General features: G+C 38.6%; 1 protein-coding gene across 6 annotated transcripts in view; it reads right to left on the reverse strand.

The window, feature by feature from the left end:
• The window catches only part of TTC7B (tetratricopeptide repeat domain 7B), a 133,040-nt gene that overhangs the window by 11,669 nt on the left and 101,343 nt on the right, over positions 1 to 20,028 (reverse strand). For all 6 annotated transcript variants that reach the window (XM_074148564.1, XM_074148563.1, XM_074148561.1 and 3 more), the window contains one exon: positions 17,459 to 17,661. In XM_074148564.1, coding sequence (XP_074004665.1) covers positions 17,459 to 17,661 — 203 coding nt within the window. The remainder of the gene's footprint in view (positions 1 to 17,458; positions 17,662 to 20,028) is intronic.

Genomic DNA, 20,028 nt, shown 5'->3' on the forward strand with positions numbered 1-20,028 from the left:
TAATGAAAAAAATCAATCTGATGTCAGGGTAATAGCTTGAGTATCAAAGGCAAAAATCAGAGTTCCGTATCCAGTCCTAGGTTCTGTGGTTAAAATTTATAATTAACAGAACTGTCAGAGTTCAAATTGAGTCCTTTGGAGATCTTTAGCTAGATTGTCACCGTATTGAAGGCGAGCACTTGCAGTCCATACTTGTACACACTCAACATTACAGAAACCAGCACTTACTTGTCTGAACTTTCGCGACTATGGAAAAGGCATCAGAAGTGAATGATGCTCTTCTGAAGTACCTTTTTTGCATTTATGCATGTGCATTTATCTCAAATATTCTGACAAATGCTGTATTAAATATTCAGAGTCAGAACTGCAGCATAGGATAAAAGATGACCAGTCCTTTCATTACTAAAATAAAACAGAAATGCCAAGATTAAAGCACATTATTCACATTTTTCTTCCTTTTGCCCTTAGCCAAAGAGACTTTTGCATATAGAAGTATGTACATACATAAGTTATAACTATGGCTAATGTCACCGTTTCAAAGGTGTTATGACACCACAGCAGCACATACTAGACTGGCATTGCAATAATCTCCAAGAAAAAGAGGTCATTTGTAATAAAGCATTAATAAATATGTATTTTTTTATAGCATCCCCAGGAAACAGACCATTTCCCCCCTGCCCCCAAAGCTGATGAACTGCCATCTGCTCCTCGGGCTCAGGGCACTACGATGGGAAGAGCCATCTTCGTGGCATCTTGCAAAAACCTCCTGGCACAGGAGGGAAGGCACCCCCTTTCCTTTCAGAATCTTGGGGGGAGAAAGGCAGAAGCTGTAGGTTCACTGGTACCTGGTCAGACCCACAGGACAACTGCCAGAGACCCATCTTCAAGGGAAGACTATTTTCAGTGAGAAGGGAAGGCAAACACCCTCCCACCCGGGCACCATCAGGTGGAGATCAGAAGAGCCAAACCTCAACTACTGGTTGAGAAAGGGCTTGTAGTCCCCAAACACTTCTTTGTGAAAGGTACTGACTTACCTTTCACAAAACCTGAAGAAGTTGAATATACTGAATAATTTTAAATAAAAATCTAAAAATAAAACTAATGTAACTCAACATATCAGCTTTTGCTAATATTGATCTGGAGGCAAACAGATAAATATAACTGAAGTATCACCTACCTTTTATAACTCAACTCCATACAAGCCTATCAGCTTCTCTCAAACTATCCTTTCGTGCATTCTTAATTTTTTACTTGCCAAATATAAGATATTTTCAGTTTAATTAACATCAGAAGAGCTCTCTTAGGCCGTTCATTTTGCTCCCTTGTTGTTACCGACAACCTCAGCACCCGGTTTCTTGTTCCATGCGATGTTTAGACTGTAAGCACTAGGAATCATCTAGGAATCAAATCATCTTCCCAAATTTTTCCCCAGCCAGTTTGTTTTCATTTATTCCAGTGCCAATGTCCCCAAGCCTTATTTTGATTAGGCTTAATTTGTCTCATGTTTACATGGAGCATATATTATTATTATTAAAGTTTCCTGTTCCTCCCAGGAAATGCTCCAGAGACTTTCCAGCACTGCAGTTCCATCACCACAGTGCTCACCGTGCGTAAGGACAACACCGATGGGAAGCCACAGGCCAGTTTTGTCACCCAGCCACGTGACTTGGGGGCTACAAGAGAATAACAGGGCAAGCCTGGGGGGAAACCCCAAACGAAACCCATGCTTTAGTTTACACTGTGGGTACACTTGCCCTGTTGACCAGCCTCAACTGGTTTTACTGGGCATGGCAGTCTCCATATTTTGGGGACACAAAGCAACCAAGCGGAGGATGAGCACCACCACCTCCATATGGGAAGGAGAAATCTGTGGGCTTACAAAATAAATGGTGAGACTACGCTGTTGAGAAGATGATGACGTTGATAAATGGGATAACATGAAGCCTTGTGTTGGGCTTGGCCAGCTCATGAACAACCAAGATGTAGGTCTTGTAGAACAATGGAGATGTAGGCCCAGCTCTTTGTTCCTCCCCAGTCATTTCCATACTTAGTCTTGCCCCTGCGTTTTATATTTGTGAAAGACATTGTATTCCTCTTTTAGAATGGTCTCTGCGTCTCACTTCTAATCCAACTGCTGCCTTTCTCCTGCAACTGCTTTTCCCAGGTACAAGCAGCACATTAACCATCCTACAATCTTCTGTTAACTTCAGTTTCACTAAATATTACTGGACTAATGACTTGTTATTTCATCTACCAGTTCTTCAAGAATTCCGGCCACCTCCTCCATACTCTTCCACCAGCAAGTATTTGACGCCATTTCCATACTTTCATTTCCACTACTAATTTTACGTTTGCCATTCGTGATGGCAATTCATTCCTGTTAAAGACTGAGGCAAAACACAAGTTTAATGCAGTTACGGACTTTTTATAATTGGTTTATCCATCACTGCACTAATTGACACAGCATGTTAAATCATATGCTGCGGTTGGTTTATAGCTCTTGAAATCCATTTTCCCAACCGTTTAAAAAGTTAGTGCACAAGGCTGGAATCTGCAGAGAAAGCGTAATTCCTGATGCCGTTTCTCCCTCAGTCCTTTCCTTCGGTTTATTATGGGCAGCTGAAATGGATTTGAATCCTGCTTCCCAGAGCATCAGAATCTTGCCCATTTGAGTCACTTTTCTAGTTCACTGGAGCACAGTTGGCAGGAAGAATACGAGAAAGGCAGATAAGGCGCTCCCACACAAAGCTCGGATTGGATCAGAATCAGTAAACTGGGAAGTTAACGCTCACCGAGTGAAGAGCTGAAATGGAGAGTGGCAGCTTCCACTTCCACGGATAAAAACTACAGCAACAGCATGGGTTTGGAGGGAGGTGGGGGGGAAGGTGGGAATTCTGGAACTTAAGGCAGCCGCTGCGAGTGGGGTGAGATACCAACATTTCCTACCAGCTATTGTGTTAAACATCCATGGATTTTATCTTCAGCAAAAATATTCAGCTATAAATGCTAGATTAAATCAAATGTAATGCACATGGCAGAGAGACTGCACCTACTAATGAAACATCCTCCTTCTGGGAAGAAGGCCTAGGGAAGGAAGCTCGGGGTTTGACTCCGCAGCAAATGAGATGCCTTTGGATGCCCAGGCTGAAGCTACATCACTCTTTTTTAACAGAGATCACCAGCTGCTCCCATTCTCATATCCCAATTTTAAAGGAAATTAAGTTTGACGCATCAATTACTTTAATAGATCTGACAGCGTTTCATACTGTTTTCGACTTTACATCAAGAACAGCTATTTCTGGCAACTGTAACCTACCAACTTCTGGGTAGGCATTCAATTAACACAACAGAGCATCATCACAGACTGCATTTGTGTCACGGCATTTCATAGCCCTCCGGTAAGTCTTTGGGTCTGTGACCCTCATAATGCCATCTGTTCCGATGCCATTGTGGCCACCACCACTTTTTCAAATGGTCATAAATTAAAAACTGGACAGAATCCCAAAGAAGCTATTGTCAGCTGTCAGGACAAACTGTAACAAGGACCATGAAAAAACCAGAAATTGAAATGTCTCTGCAGCTGATAGAGGTTCCCCTGCTCGTCTTTTGAACAGTTGTAACCGCTTGACAACATCTGCCCTAATTTACTATTTGCCTCCATTTAGAAAAGAAAGGGTTTTGTTTTTAAATGAGAGAACGTACTTTTAAAACTATGTCTTTATTTAAAATTACTTATTTTAAGGTAGTAAAACCCCCTTACTAGCAGATAAATTTTATTTCAGAAACCAAGGCAAAGCAGTCCTCTCTTTTAGTAGGTCAGATCTCCTCTGATAGAAGTCAAGTATTTTTCCAAAGTGCTACCTGGCACAACCTTTGTCCAGGTAGATCAAGACCTCGGAGATATTTTTCACACTGTGTATTATACAGAAGAAATCCTGAATCTGCATGATTTTTTTTTTTTAATTATTATTTTTATTTCCATAGCCCTGTACTGATAAGATCTTTATAACACTCACAATTCACTATTTTGTCTAAATATTTCACACTGCCAAGTCATGTAGCTAACTAACCTAACGTAGCAGAATACATTATGTTATGTTCTGGAATCATTTAAAAATTTAACTTCTAACAGTTGTCTCCGTGAACGCTGGCCATAACGAAGCCTGGTTTGGTTTTCTAATGACTGTGTTGTATTCCTGCAGCAGACAATTTACAAATGCTCGCTCTCACGTGTACTTGCTGATACCTAATAAAAATGGGAAATCATGAAACAGCCGCAGTGGTCTTTCCTCCAGCCTCTATTTTTGTAGTACTTGCACACACCTAATAATCATTTTTTTTTAAATCATTCCCTCTTCTGTCTACATGAAACATTCTACATGAATATAAAAATTATGAAGAGAAAGTTGACAAACAGGCACACAAACAAACACGATTTAGTCAATCTGATTTTCCAAGGATATCAGTCTAATCCAGCAATTTCAATGTGTGTGATGCAAAGAGTTTATCAGTAGTGGCTGAGGGAGATTGAACACACTGAGCTGCAACAAATCATTTCACCAGCATCACTGATTAAAAAGACTAATCAATGTATTACAACCCAGAAAAAAAATTGAACTCAAACGTTCATTTCGGATACATCCATAAAAGAAACATTAATAACTTAACTTATGAAGTTTAGTTCCTGGGATAAGAGGGAAGCATTTAAAAACTTTCAGATTTTTCATCAAAGTATTTAGAAAAAAAATTGTAAGAATGAAACGTCTGCATCCTAATGGGCCTAATAAACCAGGCCATATTGCTCTAGTGTTTCGGGTAGTGTCCTTCCTCCAGTGCTCAGCTCTTAACAGTGTGAACAACGTCCCTGCTTTCATATTTCTGCCAAGTAAGAGCTTTACTAATGAATTGCTTTGCTTGGTTCACCTGAGCAGTACTAACAGGCTGAAGATTCTTCCAGGTCAAATGCTTTATGTGCAGAGACGTGGCTGCGGAGTATGAGGACTCTATTTTAACATCGCTATGTTTTGCTAATACTTCTTTTCCCTTCAGTTCTATGCCGGTTCTTAAAAAGAAAATCTGTTTTTAAAAGCAACTTTAAATCCAATGTAAGGGCTATTCCTTGAAAGCCAGCTTCCTTGATGGACCACAACAGCACCTCTTGCAATGCAGGATCTCAGATTTGTGCAAAAAAGCCAGACACATATATATTGTTACGTACAGAGGTTTTTTTTTTGTTCCCCAAGACTCCAATAAGCACATTTTTAAAAAAATGCAAGTACAAAACTACATTCAACCTCTACATCTGGACAATAATAAATATTTACAACCGTTCCAACAAACGTCAAGGTATTAAACTGCCCAGAGTTATGGTTTGCCACCTCTTGCCAAACTGATCTCCTTCCCCAGAGGGTATTACCCCTCCTGCAGGAAAAAGCTGGCCTGAGAAGTCTTACTCAAAATTGTATTTATAGCATATAACGGTAATTATATGCACACACAAACAACAGCAAAAGGAAATTTATGACATCGGTTCTCCAAATCTGACTCATGCTACAAATAAATAAATATGCAAGAGTTATATATGTGCTCACCCATTCATGTTAGGGACTATGATATCCTCCCGCTTCCTCCAAGGACATAAAACAAGACTTAGTTCTTTTGCTATTCAAACCCAGGTAGGAGTGTGATTTGTAGGACAGGAGGATGCATCAAAGCATAGACCTGAACAAAACGTCTGAAAAAAACTAACAACCCATTAGAATGAAAGCAGCAATCCTTTTTTCTTCAGATCTCTGTACCCACAGACTTCAGATTTAGTGCTGGTTTGAAGTTAGCTTTTCTTGAATATTGAACTTTCTACCAAGTAATACCACAAGATAAGAAACAAAGATCTATGGAAGCAGTTTACCTTTATTACCTATAAAAGTACATTACTATAACGCTGGGCTAAGTTTAACTGCGCTCTCAAAACCAGATCAAAAAGGAGTCACAGAAACAAAGCACTGATGCCAGAGACGCTTCTGAAACAGTCTGCAATCCAAACAGCCACCTCCTCCAACCACCATCCCAGCTGCAACGACTTGGGAAATACTACGTTCACCGAGCAAATCCGAAACAACATTGACAAAACCTACCAGAAAGGAAGATAGTTGGGGGAAATGATGTAGGTAAATGAACTGATTTATTATTTAAAAGTATTAAAAGTTCTGCAGTGAATTTGAGACAAGGGCCTCACTTTACTTGGCTGAGCTGAAACGGCTATCGAGGAGCTGCCACCTATCCCTTCACTTCAACTGCATGTGAAGGCAATAACTATGAAAAAGATAATTTTCACTGATAAATGATAGAGCTGTTTTAATCATCTACATTTTAATAGGAGGTCCCTCAGTGACAGTACTAAATTTAAATATCATAAGGGAAACCCCTCCTAAAGTCTGACAGTCATTTGCAAGTCAAAACCCACAAAAGAGACCCCACGGGCTCCCTCCAGCAGGGAGGGGGAATATTGATGCTGCTGCCTCAACGAGATTGACTGGTCCACGGGAGATCCCTGTGGGGAAAACCATTTTCTTCAGAGTACAAATGCACTGGAAAGAATAAGCACAGGAATTAAATGTGAGTTCCATGAATGTGATGCTCAGAATGAGAAATCAGGAGGACGGTATCGTATATAAAGCTAGGTAAGTCACAGCATCTATGCCTCAGCGTCCCCATTTCTTGACTGTGAATAAATAACACATACTGAAAAGGTATTTGAAACTTAACATGTTGACCACTCAAAGCTGTTCTGAAAACAAATACTATTACCTTTTTTATATATCTAGTCTTTACATTGAGGAAAAAAAGAGATTTCAGTCATTGTCTTACTATCTACCATACCATCTCAGTTGCCAGACCACTTGCAGCCACTCAACTCGACCAGTTACATCTGTATTCCTCGGAACTTGCTCAGATGCTTAAATACTCATGCTTAAAAATATAAAGAGCTGAAATAAAAAAAATGCAGCTATGCAACCAAATATCAAATACTGCATTCAAGATTTAAATCAGCTATTGATTCAACAATGTAAAAACATAGTGCATAGGTAAAAAAAAAAAAAAAAAAAAAAGACTATAACTAATTGTATATTTTTCAAATGCCAAGAGTTTTTTTGTAAATTCAGTACAGGCTGAATTTGTAAACTGAAAAAGCACAGGCCAGATTTGTACAGATGTGATTAGCTGTTGAAACTAAAAAGCTCTTATCTTTTTTCTCTCTGTAAAGTTGATGCTTATTCATTTCAGAGTTAAAAAGGTGCAGATCGGCGCTGCGCTGCTGATTGAAAAAGTGATGAAAGCCCCAAACAGCTTTCTGTTTTCAAGTTTGTCATTACTAAGTCTCACTCATGGTGTCTTTTTCCACTCGTATCAGTTTCACCAAGTAGCTTTACCATGACAGAAGTGGCATTAAAAGCCTTAACAACTCTGTATCTGCATTCGCTGTTATTTCATGTTCAGTGAACTCAGATTAAGCGCAGGGTGGGCACCAGACGGCAGAGCACGGGAAAGAGTCTAGTTTTAGAAAGCACTAATTCTTGTGCTTTTACACGTAGATAAGTGGCTCAAGCAAATAAACTGTACAACAGCCTCCGATAGAGGTGTACCCAGTACCCAGGTTAAACACGGTCAGCTTCCTGCAGCTTCGGGGAGCCTGCAGTGTTGACCAGACTTTTCAACCGTTACCCAATTAAACCAACACAAACTGAAACTCAGAGCATTGTTTCCCAATGCCAATTGTACAGCATCAACACCAGTTTACCAAGGCACTGGCTCGTAACTTTAGTGTTGATGTTAGTATTACATCACGTCATAGCAACAGCATGAAAAGATCCTTTATGCTCAGTAGAAAGTCAGTTAAAAATGGCATCCAGACTTTCAAAGCCAAAATAAAAGAATTTTCTTTTCCAAGGCAATATAAAACCAAAAGCAGAGAGATACAGATAATCAATTTGTGAGAACTGGATTATCTCCATCCTAGAAAAAGACAGAAAAGAAAAATAAAAGAAATCAAGGTCTATCTAGCAAGTTAATAGTGGAAGCATTTTTACTACCAAAAAGTAGTATACTGTTTGCGTTTCAGAAAGAAAATTATTATTTCAGTTTTCTTAAATTATATGCAAGGCCTTAAAACAAATGTTGAAGAAAGGAACGGTTAGCAGTAAGGTAAGAGGGAAAAGTGGAATAAAACACAATATGCGTTTATTACTGGAGAGACCCTAAGCTAGGCCTGTACAGCATTTAATTAGACAGATTAATGCCAGGGAAAAAAGAAAAGTTGTAGAACTAATTTGCCTGGATTTCAGTAAAGTTTCATTATAGCTGGATATAGGAAAATAAATCAAACTAGAGATGGCATAGAGCAGCACGAGACCATAAAAATGAGTTAAGAACTAGTTTCCACCAGTCCATCCATCCAATAGTGGTGAGTAGACTTCAAGGTTCGGCCTCAGGCCGTATCTTAAGTTTAATTTATGGTCCCAGCCCACAGGTATCGAGAGTGCCAATGAAATTTGATCGCAATAAAGTTGTAGTAAAGAAGCAGGTCATCCAAAGGCTTTCAGTAAAGAGCTCCTGCAGTCCACAGCTTTGACCACAATGGGTTTACTTGAAAGACCATTTTCATTTCCCATTCCCTATCTCTAGTTACAGAAGACAGCAGTCAGTTTTATTCAGAGAAACACTGGCCTTTTAATTAGTGAGATGCAGTACACAACGTGGCCAAACAGCACGTCTCTCCCCTACTGAGAAATTAAGAGATGGCAGCTTTCTGAAGAACAGTAGCTGCACATAACTTTCTTCACACTGTTTGTTGCTACTCGTTGAAAAAATATACTCTAATATGAAAAATAATGGAAAAATAACCATCAAACATTAGAAAGGAACACAGTTTTCAGAGTCAGACAAGACACACTTCAGATTTTCCCACAAGCTAAAGCTCACTGAAATAATTGCTTTTTCTGTTAGTTTGATCATCTACCTTAAAAAAATATCCTGAAGTAAAAAAATAACCTGGCACTAACCTCAAAGGCCAATTCTTTAACTCCATCTCAACCCACTTAGCTACCAATAAACACAGTCTGTGTTTAAAGAAAACTAACCTTGGAGAAATGATATTATGCTCCTTCTACATCGTAAGTTGGTTGAATCCTTCCGGAGTGCAAGGTTCAACTCATCTTTAAACTGCAGACTCATGAGCAGGGGAAGGAGCGCTAAGTACAATACTGGGGAGCAGGGAAGTAAAGCTTCAGCAAATGGAAAAGAGGTCTTCAAATAAAATTTAAAATGAGATGAGTTGGAGAGATAGAGAGACATAAAAAGACTGTTCCAGATTGGGGATTTGCAGGAAAAAACCCCTCTGTACCAGAGTAGACAACTTATCTGGGGTATGCAGCTGTTTGACATCACCCTGGCAAAAGCAAGCATTAAATTCATTTCCTGAGGGACAGTTCCTTCCAGATACCTAGTTTTGCATTAAGGTAGGTCACTTTCTGCTTGATGAGGATAAGACAAAGCACAATTTTTAAGAACAACTTGTTTATAGTTCCTAGTTAGAAAAAAGGAATTGTAATTGAAGAGGTAACTTCTGGTCCTCTCAATAGCAGCCTGTTGTCTCGGGAAACGGCTGAAGCCAAAGCAAGTCAAGCTCCCCCGTGACAGATGTAAGGCAAAAAGCAAAAGGTAATTTCATCAGCGCGCTAGAAAGCTAGAAATGCACCTGAGAACCGCGAGAGATTTATAGCAAAATACACGCCCTGATAACTCCTGTGCAACTGTAAGATAACGCATTATTCTAAGAGAGATGCTGAAGAGCTCGGTCTCGGGCACTGGGCTCCAGCGCTGTGAGTTTCTCACACGCACACTTTACCAACAACCACAACCAAACCACACGGAAGGGTTTGTCTCACTCAGATTGCTGTTGATGGTAGCATTCAGTTGTATTTCACCCGTATGCAAAGTTATGCAGCACAAGAAAATAAAAAAAAAGACAACACACGTAGATGACTTCCCGTCTCAAATGTGTTACTGTAGTTAACGAGTTCTCACCTACAGGATTCTACAACAGAAGCTTTCTCAGGAAAAGGAAAAAAAAAAAATAATCCCTTTTGTTTGTTTAAAATTGAGGATGGCTGCTCTCTCCAGCCCTTTCGTATTCTTTACATTTACTCCAAAATAAATCCTTGAAAACATTTCTTTAATTATATGGAATTCAATTATAAATGATTAGATGCCAGATGTCGCCCACAAGCCAAAGCCCTCAGAGACTACAGGGAGGACAACCACGCACTCCGGGTGCCACATAGTTTTGATTGCTGTGTAAGTTCTCAGCTCCAGCTATAAAATAATACTTCAATAAATTCAGTGAGCACAAAAATGCCCAGGGAAGCAAAGTAATCATAATTAGCCCAGTGCATGCTTCAGCAGAATGACCTAATTTAAAAAGTGTTTTGCAAAGCAATTCTCATATCGAAAGGCAATTACACAGAGCAAAATAAAAACTGTATTTCTGAGATCCATGCAAAAAAGCACCAGCAAGTATCCATGAAAAGGGATGCAAGAGATTACAGAGGATAGCAGGGAACAGCACGCATTTTCAGTTTCTTCCAGGGCTTCTCTTGTTTCCATTTTATTCTTTTTTTAAACAAGGAGAACTTAAATATCAAGAGCCACTATTAGCACTTTGCTGACATGAAGCCTCCTGGCCATATCCTGAATTACTGGGACTAAGACTATTGACATTTTCATCCTGTTATATTATTCTTGCTTGTTAGTATTTTTCCACTAGTAAAAAGCTGCATGATTTTTTCCCCCTCCATCCTCTTTTAGGTGGCCAGCTACCCACCAAAAGGCATGGAGGAAAAGGCAAAGATTACTTTGGATATCAACAGTACCCAAGTGACAATGACTTTAATGTAGTTAGCCCTTTAGAGGGTAAAATGCATGAGGGGATGGAAGGACGCTGGGAAGACTTTTAATAGGAATTACCCTTTCGAACACCTACAGAAAAAGCCTGAAAAAGCAAATTTTTCATTATGCTGTGATCAGATGCTTTTAGTAGCTTGCTGGTCTGTTCATCACCTCTACTTAGGACTGTGCAACAAGGAGATACTTTCCTTGCTATAAAGCATGAATCAAAGCTTGAGATGAATGCTACTTGTATTTTGAAAACTGAAAACAAAGATTCTTAAAATCTTCCAAGCAAAGAGAACCAACTTTGCATTAATATTGCACACTGTAGACTGACCTGCTGCGACAGCGAATTGGGATGAATTATCTGATGGGTGGAATTTTATCAGTTCCACACAATACAATAAAAACACTGGAATGATTCGTGACCTGTCAAATAAAGAGCAGTAACCCTAGCCAAAGCACTCCTTCCTTCTGCCAGAGCTTACCACTAATTAATTTTCTGTTTTTTAAAATGGGAACAAATAGAAGCGATAAAATGGTTTCTGGCAAGCTGAGCCTGAATTGATAAACTGTGGAAAAATCTATTGCACAGATAACGTGAAAACAGATGAAAATGGAAAGTTAAAGCTGAGTGTAGCAGGCAAAAATCCCTACTTAAAAGAAAAAAAAAATAAAGAAAAAGAAAAAAACCACTTTAAAACACTTTTCAATTCAGAGAGAAATTTCTGAAAGAAATCTCAGGAAAGTTATTTAAAAAAAATAAAGATCTGAAAAACACCTAAGAAAAAGGTGTTTTAAAGAAAAAGCTGCCTTAACCCTTGCTACTAGATTCTTAATAAATACTACACCCCAATGGCTTAGATTCTCCATCTTCTCCAGTGCCCTTCAGTGCAACAACGGTCCCTGCTGTACAGAATCAGATCACCTTCGCATCTTCGGATATTCACAGATTGTCTAAACCAAACAACTAATTTAAGCCCCGTTGCAGGATTCCTCTTGGAATGGTTGTCAGCTGAGGACAGCACAGATGTGTTGAAATATGTTAAGTCCTTACAGAGCTCACTCTCGGGTGGTAAAAAGCATCGGAGAGCGGAGGTATTTTCTTGTTGAAAGATCTGCTCCTGCTACAGCTGCTCTAAGTCATTTGGAGTGAATACAGGGTAACGTGAAATTAAAGTCTTTTCTGAAGCAGGACCTATGTTTCAACAAAATACCACTTTCAGGACAGCAGTTCTCAGGGGCCCAGCACAGAGAGTCCTGCCTGAGTCAATGGGAGCTCACCGTTTGAAGTTACAAACAAAATTAGTGCAGTAAATTCTCATAGTCACTTTCTGTTTCCAGAAGAGAAACTAAATTGTAGTTTAAACTCACGTTTGTAGCAATTATTGCTGTCAAATACTAAACAAAAATAGATCTGCTTTAAAAGACTGCTGTAAAACTCAGGCAAAGCATCCAAGAATGAAGAAATTATATTGATCTTCCCCCAGTAGTAATTTTTAAGATATGAATCAGTATGAAATGGTTAACTGCTGTACCTGAGCTCAGTAACATTAAAAAAAAAAAAAAAAAAAAAAAAAGGAGATAACTTTGAAACAAACAGGGGAAAAAAACAAACTTTATTATTCACCTTGATTCACACTTTGTTATATTTCAAAAGCTAACGACCATGCAAGTCAGTGCTACGTACTTCTTACTGCACTAAGTGCCGATGGTTTTCTGTTGTGAGGCTAAAATGGGAATAATATTTTGAAGGCAGAAAAGAATATAGCCTGTGAACGCCACATGGCAGGTGAGGAATTTAAAGTGTATTGAAATGGCCCTTCAGTCACTTGAAGTTAACGGGAGTGTTCCAGGTCGAAAAGCCAGTAGAGCTGCCATTGCTTTCTCAGCGTGCAGAATGTGAATACTTGAAATATTTAGACGTGACGGTGGTCAAATCTCAGTAAAATGCCTTCCACAAGGAGCAGTGAGTTTTTGGCTGAACATATGTTTTGCTTTCTCTACTTTCTGTGAAATAACCTTGAAGTTTCTGATGGGCAAACCCACAATATTTTACTAACAAATGTGACAAAACCAATTTCTCCGTTCTTCTTCAACCACTGTGTGCATAAGGACGCACTTAGCGAGTCAAACGAGCGCTGAGATTTGGCATCGGAATTTAGCTCCACGGTAATCAGTTACAACACAAACCACTCACAAGAACCAGCACAAAGAGGTTAGGACAAGCCTACGTGGCCTAAACCAAAAATTTTTACAGTAAAAGCATCCTGACAATGAAACTCAAATGAATTAGTGAATGTTCCCCAGAGAAGGTCCTTGTTATAAAAGGAAGAATAAACACTAGAAATAGTGCCTCACTGAAGGACAAACATCAGTTTGGGTGGCAGCGTTTAGTCTTTCTCTTCTTCAACTTCCCTGCCCCTTCAAACAGGGTCTGGACTCACGTTTCTAAAGTCTTCTCTGTGTTCCCTTTCTTTCAGCCAGCCCAACATCCTTGACAGCTCATAGGCACACACTACTCCTATGTACTGCGAGGCTTCCTTCTAGCAAAAAAATAAATGTAAGTAGTCAATGTAGTTAGAAATAAATAAAAATATATTTATAAGCGAGTGTTAAAGCACACATAGTTAATCTAAGCCTTGAGAGATCTGACTTAGTTCTGCATAATTATAGGAAACCTTAACAGATATCTAACAGTGTGGAGTGGGGAACATAATTCTTTAAGATAATGCTCTTTGAAAATTAATTTCTACATGAGTAATTTTGGATAAGTAATTTCTCCTTTTCTGTTTTAGTTTTCTACTCTTAGAAGCTAAGCTACTAATAGGATTAACTGGCAAGTGCTAAGATGAATTACTTCATATTCAAAAATATTAGAGTCTTGTAGGATTATAATGATGTACAGATGCTGGAAAAACTGTCTTACGTGAAAGCTACATTTAGCTAAGAAATTTGCAGCCTGAGAGAGAATACACAGATTTGTTTCCTGGACAATGGGTTGAAATATTCATTGCCATTTTGGGCATTACTGAATGATGGCCCGTTTCAGGACTTTCCAGACGTCAGCAGTAAGGGCTACTTTCCACAACAGCACTCTGACTGCAGGAGATAAAACACTGTTTATTCTTTTTTCACAGGGGAGGAAAACAATGACAAAAGCAGGAAGGCAGCAGTAATGCAAAAATCTGGAGGTGATGATAAAGGGGAGGGAGAATGGAGAAAGTTGTTCAAATAAATCCATTCTGGCCAAAATCAGGCAGGTGACAACCAAGTATATATGACATTCAATCGAAGTGCGAATCATCATTTATCAATTTAGTCATTAAAGAAAATTTAAGATTTCATTGGCTGTGATAAAAAGCGATTTGAAATACAGAACACACACTGGAGTATTTCAAAGCTTCAGATTTTAGACCCCCCCAGATTTTAGAAGGGACTGAAAGAGCAGCGAGCATGAACACAAACACCCTGCCCCCTGCAGCCAGATCTCCGTTAGACTATCCCACATCCTGGGTAATATAACAGCGTAACCCAATCAGTTCCATTTCCCAAGCAGTTTAATTAAGCAGAATACAGCTAAACCAATCGTCCGTTATTCATGGATCAAGCCCCCATCATTTGGTGTCACGCTGTCTCAGGGATTTCATTATTAAGGCACATACAGCGAGAGTTCAGCTCTCCCTCCAAACTCTCCCATTTATCATTATCGCTTTGCTGGGGAAGAGATCTCTTCCATCACTCTTAACTGCTCCAATTTCCACACCATCATCAAGTCCTCCTGGTTTTACTTCTGGTGAAGACCTCAGAGACGGCAGCATAGTCGATAATAACTTGTTTCTTTAGAAAATCGTAATTTTAGACAAATATAGTATTTTAACAGATTATGCCAGCCAATAAAAGGCAATTGCATTCAGGCAATACATTAGACTTCTGCAAAGAGTGTGTCTTTATGGTCACGTTAAAGGAACAAGGAGTCTGCACCTGAGACAAACGCAAGAGTCTTTATGCAGAAACTCCAAAGCACAGGACGTGCCACAACTCTCAGGAGGCAGCACATCAGTTCTCAAGCCACAAGACTAAACTTTCTTCAGTAATTTAGATTAATAAGGTTGATTCCGTGTAGGAACAGCAGATCATATTCAGGAATAAATACTTGAATAGAGTTATGGAAAAAAGTTGTACTGAAAAACAGTAAAGCTTCAAAGTTTACTTTTTCATCCTTCTTACCAGTGATCTATCATCATTAAAAGGATGGGTTATAAAAGATGAAATCTTGCCTATTCCCAATAAGCCATTCTTGTTTATACAAACATAAACATTTTATTTAACTTTTGTTCTTCTCTGGACAACTACAGATAATATATCAAATCAAAGATCCAGATTTCTCCACCACCAGCATCAGGACATTTTAACTTCAGATTGAAGTGAGTGTCAGATGTCACTCATTCTAAAATTTTAATTAAAAGAAAAAAAATCCTTCAAAACTGATTTCAAGCTCAGCTATTTCAAGTAATTTTACTTGGAGAGGCAGGGCTGGATACGTGTCCTACATGCTAGAACTTGTGCCATCCCTAAATCTTACTTCCTTTTTGTTGCATTTTGTACATAAAATTATGATGATCTATACCTGGTATTTACCCCCCCAAAAAAAGAAATTCACCAAAGCTTATTAAGTAAATCATCTCTAAGGTAGCTGTTATGTTGAAACAGTAGCATTTTATATCACTTTCTAAGGATTGCTAGAAAGCCCTATCAAATGGTTTTAAACAGCAAATAATCACAGAAAGCAAGGTATTTCTTCACAGAAATTTGGTTTACAAATGGATTGTCAGGATAGAATTGTGAATACAAATGTTACAAGTTAATGTTTCAGCTGTTGTTATAGCGGCTGGTACCTCCACAGTGCTGTTGCTATAGCTCCCCTGCCTCTGAGATCATATCTTTCCATAATAAAAAGGTAAATATGCACAAACAAAGTATTGAGATGTACAGATACTCATCTATAAACACAGGCAAGAGCAAACATTGCAAACTTCCTCCTCAAAATGCTTTTTGCAATAGTCAACAGATCAAGAACGATACAGAATCCTGTACTTTTTCCCCCACATGGAATTACATAAACAAGTGTTTTTACAGCATACATCTTAAATATTTGTATTTAAGCAGCACAGATCTCTCAGCATCTATTCAAAACAACAGAAAAGGTCTAGTATTATAGAGAAAGCTTTTTAGAAACAAAAATTTAAGTCATAAGAATGCTTAAAAAGGACTGGCCAATCCAACGAAATGAACAGGTTTCCTCTAGCTCACATTCAAACTGAAAAGCTCATAAAAAGGGACCCCAGATTGAAAGCACCGTATTTTTCATCTCACATGCCTCGTAAGGCAGGTAATTTCTCAGCCATTCTGAAGAGCATCATGTGTTTACGGACTATTTATTGAAAGGTGGATTCAGAGGAGGGGTAAAAAGATACCCAGGAAAACATAAGCTTTCCTTTTCACTAAGCTGCACTGCTTTAGGTCAACCACCCGCTTCTTCAGGAAAAGGAACCTTTTGGCATTCGTCACTAGGCTCAAATATCTTGAAATGCTGAAAAGGTGAAACAAAAAACTTTTCCTGTGCTGCCTTCCTATCTGATCTTTTGTCTCATATGTTCCCCTCAGGGATGCACAAGAAATTTCCCTGAATAATTCATGAGGACCCAGGCAGAAACCAGCTTCTACTTCTGAACAAAAAGGTTGGGTAAGTAGCGATTGCAGCTCTTCTACTCTGCTCTGTCTGGAAGAAAACCGGATTAAAAAAATAATTGTCCTAACACAGAAGCACAGAATATATACGTGTATGTATAGATGAGGTGTATAAACAAATTTATGCATTTATTATGGGGAAGGCACTTTTGTACTTAAAGCTACACATACCTTTGAGGGCAAGACTGATTCCCTACCTTTCAAAAAACCAAGACATCGCATAGCGTGAAGGTAACCACTCAACTCAATGTGTAGAATTCAACTTTTTGTATGGAATTAGACATCAGAATGACTGGTCTTTCCTCTAGACTACAGTATCCAACCCTTCTCTTACCATGAACCACCTGTACTTCCCAACAGCACTGAATATTAGGCAGACAGAAACCGCTTCTTTTACTGCAGTCTCTGTTAGGACTGAAATAACCTTATTGCCTGCAGATCCTTTTTATGTCCAAACACATGGAGAAGAGGGAATAAAAAGCCAGAAAAGACCGATTCCAAAGCTATAGAATCATAGAATAGTTAGAGTTGGAAGGGACCTTAAAGATCATCTGGTTCCATCCCCCCTGCCATGGGGAGGGACACCTCCCACTAGACCAGGTTGCTCAAAGCCCCATCCCACCTGGCCTTGAAGACTATTTTGCTAATAAGAATGTAGATCCAAAAGTCATAAGCTCTGCGTTCCCCACACCAAGTTAAGATTTCACAATGCAGTATCGTGAGTTGAGATAAAAGCACTTATGAGCGTGGACTCCTGACTTACCAGCCTCTGCATGCTTTTCACATGGGTAGGACTAATAGATAAGGCCTCTTCATACCAGCGTTTGGCTTCATCGATATTTCCACGAAGTTCAGCCACCTGACCTCTCATGTAGAGAACGTAGTGCGACATCGGAAAGAGATTGGCCGCTTCCTGGGTACAGGCCGTGGCCTCCGCAGGCTTCCCAATTCCTATGTAGACTTCAGCTGTGGAAGGAACGTTAGGAGACCAATGAACGACTCTTACTCCATCACACCATGATTAGATGGTGTCACATGTGCTCTATCTGTAAAGAGTTTCATTCTAAGCAAAGGTTATTTTCCTCAAAAAAATTTGCAGCTTAAGAGAAATTATTAAATAAATTATTTTAAATGAAATATTCTTTTAGGAAAGTTGCTTTTCTAAATGTAATAGGAGTTTGAACCTCTAAATGGCTGTTTTAAACACCAAAAATTGTTTTATAGGTTGTTATTTTTAACTGAAGCCCGGAATTTTTTCATTTTGGTTTTATTTTTAAGATGTGAGCATGCCAGAGTATTCTCCAGTACTATTTAAGAACACAAAACCCAACACAAAAAAGCACACAGAGATCCTTACAGTAGGTAAGAGAACACAATTAATTACAGGTTCTAAATTTCATGTGTCAGCTGTTAAGGAAGCCGTAGCAATTGCTCCAGCTACCAGTCACTAAATGGCAAGCCTTGTTGTACGTTTCCTACTTCAGAGCATTTTAAAATAAAAATGTTATTTGATATGAAAAGTTTCCTAGTTAAGTCAGCAGAACATGTGAAATGCTTATCAGAATGCTGATTTGACAAAATTTGTATTTCCAAGCATTTTATCTAACATATCCTCCAGAAGCGAAGAACACCTTAAAAAAAAGAAAAAAAAAAAAATAAAACCCTCTATATTCGATTTAACAGAATCAATCCTGATGAAAGCAGTTGAGTAGCCTGACACACACTTGTCTAAATCACATTGACTATAGGGTGAGAAAAAAAGGGTTCATTCAGTAAGTGATTAACAACTAACAACAGAAGTATTTGCTTTCAAGCTCTTATGACGCTCCTCAATGCTGCAATTTTACTACCTTGCTGGATTATCTTAATCTTTTGTTGAAAGTGTGGGAGAAGAGAAGAATAAAGAGTTACTAAACTGAAGAAAAAGATATTAAACTTTCTGAGTTGGGTTACCCATTTCTTTTACTTTGGGATAGACCATAGAAAAATTGAGCCTCAAAGTAGCTGTGTAACTGCATTCTACCGTATCACACTGTGCAAGAGTTTTATAGATTAAGGTTTAAATCAAAATACTCCATCAAAACAGCAAAGTGATCTATCACTGCCCAAGACATGCTTCTCTTGGTTTAAAGGCTGTCAGATCAGGATCTCACACTACAGCAGAGGATTTGGGGTTATACCTAAAACTCTCAGTGCCTTTAAAGGAGCTTCCTTCTCAGATAATTGCATCAAACAGACTTGATATTCTTAAGTAGACAGCATCAGTGCAGCAGTGTACAAGCCTGAAATTACAGGCGATACCTGCTATGAATATTCATAATTATTTTCATCAAAATCAATATATAACAATGACTAACAAAACCCGGACTTTCAGTAGCAGTTGGTGAGTAAGCACAGTTTAAAGTTCCTACTCATTTTCTATTTTTCAAACTCATTTCTGTAGGGTTGCTGGAGCAAATTATTTTCTTCCTCTAAGACCTGATCCTATTGATGGAAGAACAGACTTTTTTACCAGAAGAGCATTATTTTGCTTCTCAGTTGACTCAGTCTGATTTCACAGAACACGTTCTCCCTAACATAAATAGTACGTCCATGTAAATGTATGGATTAATGCAGTATATTTTTAGAAACTAATGAAATGCTTTTTGATGGAAAAATGTCTCATCCACATGAAGAAATAACACATGAAATTGCAGATCCATCAACATTTTTTTCCCCCCTAACCCTAAAAGAACCACCTCACCTCATCAGATAAAGAATAGCAAACCTGGAAGACAATGAAGGGATAAAATTTTTAAATAAAAAATCTGAATTTGGGAGGAATTAATTTTTTCTAGGATTTTACTTTTACTAACTGTTGGTAGAATCCAAAGAACAAGCTGTAGCCATAATTTGAGAGCTGGACGTACAGCATAAAATATGAACTGTACTTGGAAAGTTTTTTTCCCTGAAACTCTAAAATACTTCGGAAAAGCTTTGGGTACTTCCTTCTTGAGTGCTTTTCTGAAAGCTGCATGGTCAATGTTACTATGTGATAAACAAGATTTTAGTGAGTATAAAATACTCACTAAATGCTAACCATTTGAGCTCTCCTGTTTTAGCGTCTCTTCTCCAGCACCATTAGACTTAAAACATAGTCTCAGGTTCCCCGGTGAAAAAACAGTTAAGAAAAACAGAATTTACACAGACTGTAAAAAGTACCAAGTAAAAGCTATAATTATTAGCAAATAATAAGCAGAAACTAAAAATGACTTACGTAAGTGAATATCTGCTACCACAGTAATTCTAGACCGAAAAATAAGCAGAGATTGACTCATTTAACAGACTGCAGTT

The sequence above is a fragment of the Numenius arquata genome, chromosome 6 (assembly GCF_964106895.1).
Source record: "Numenius arquata chromosome 6, bNumArq3.hap1.1, whole genome shotgun sequence".
NCBI lineage: Eukaryota > Metazoa > Chordata > Aves > Charadriiformes > Scolopacidae > Numenius > Numenius arquata.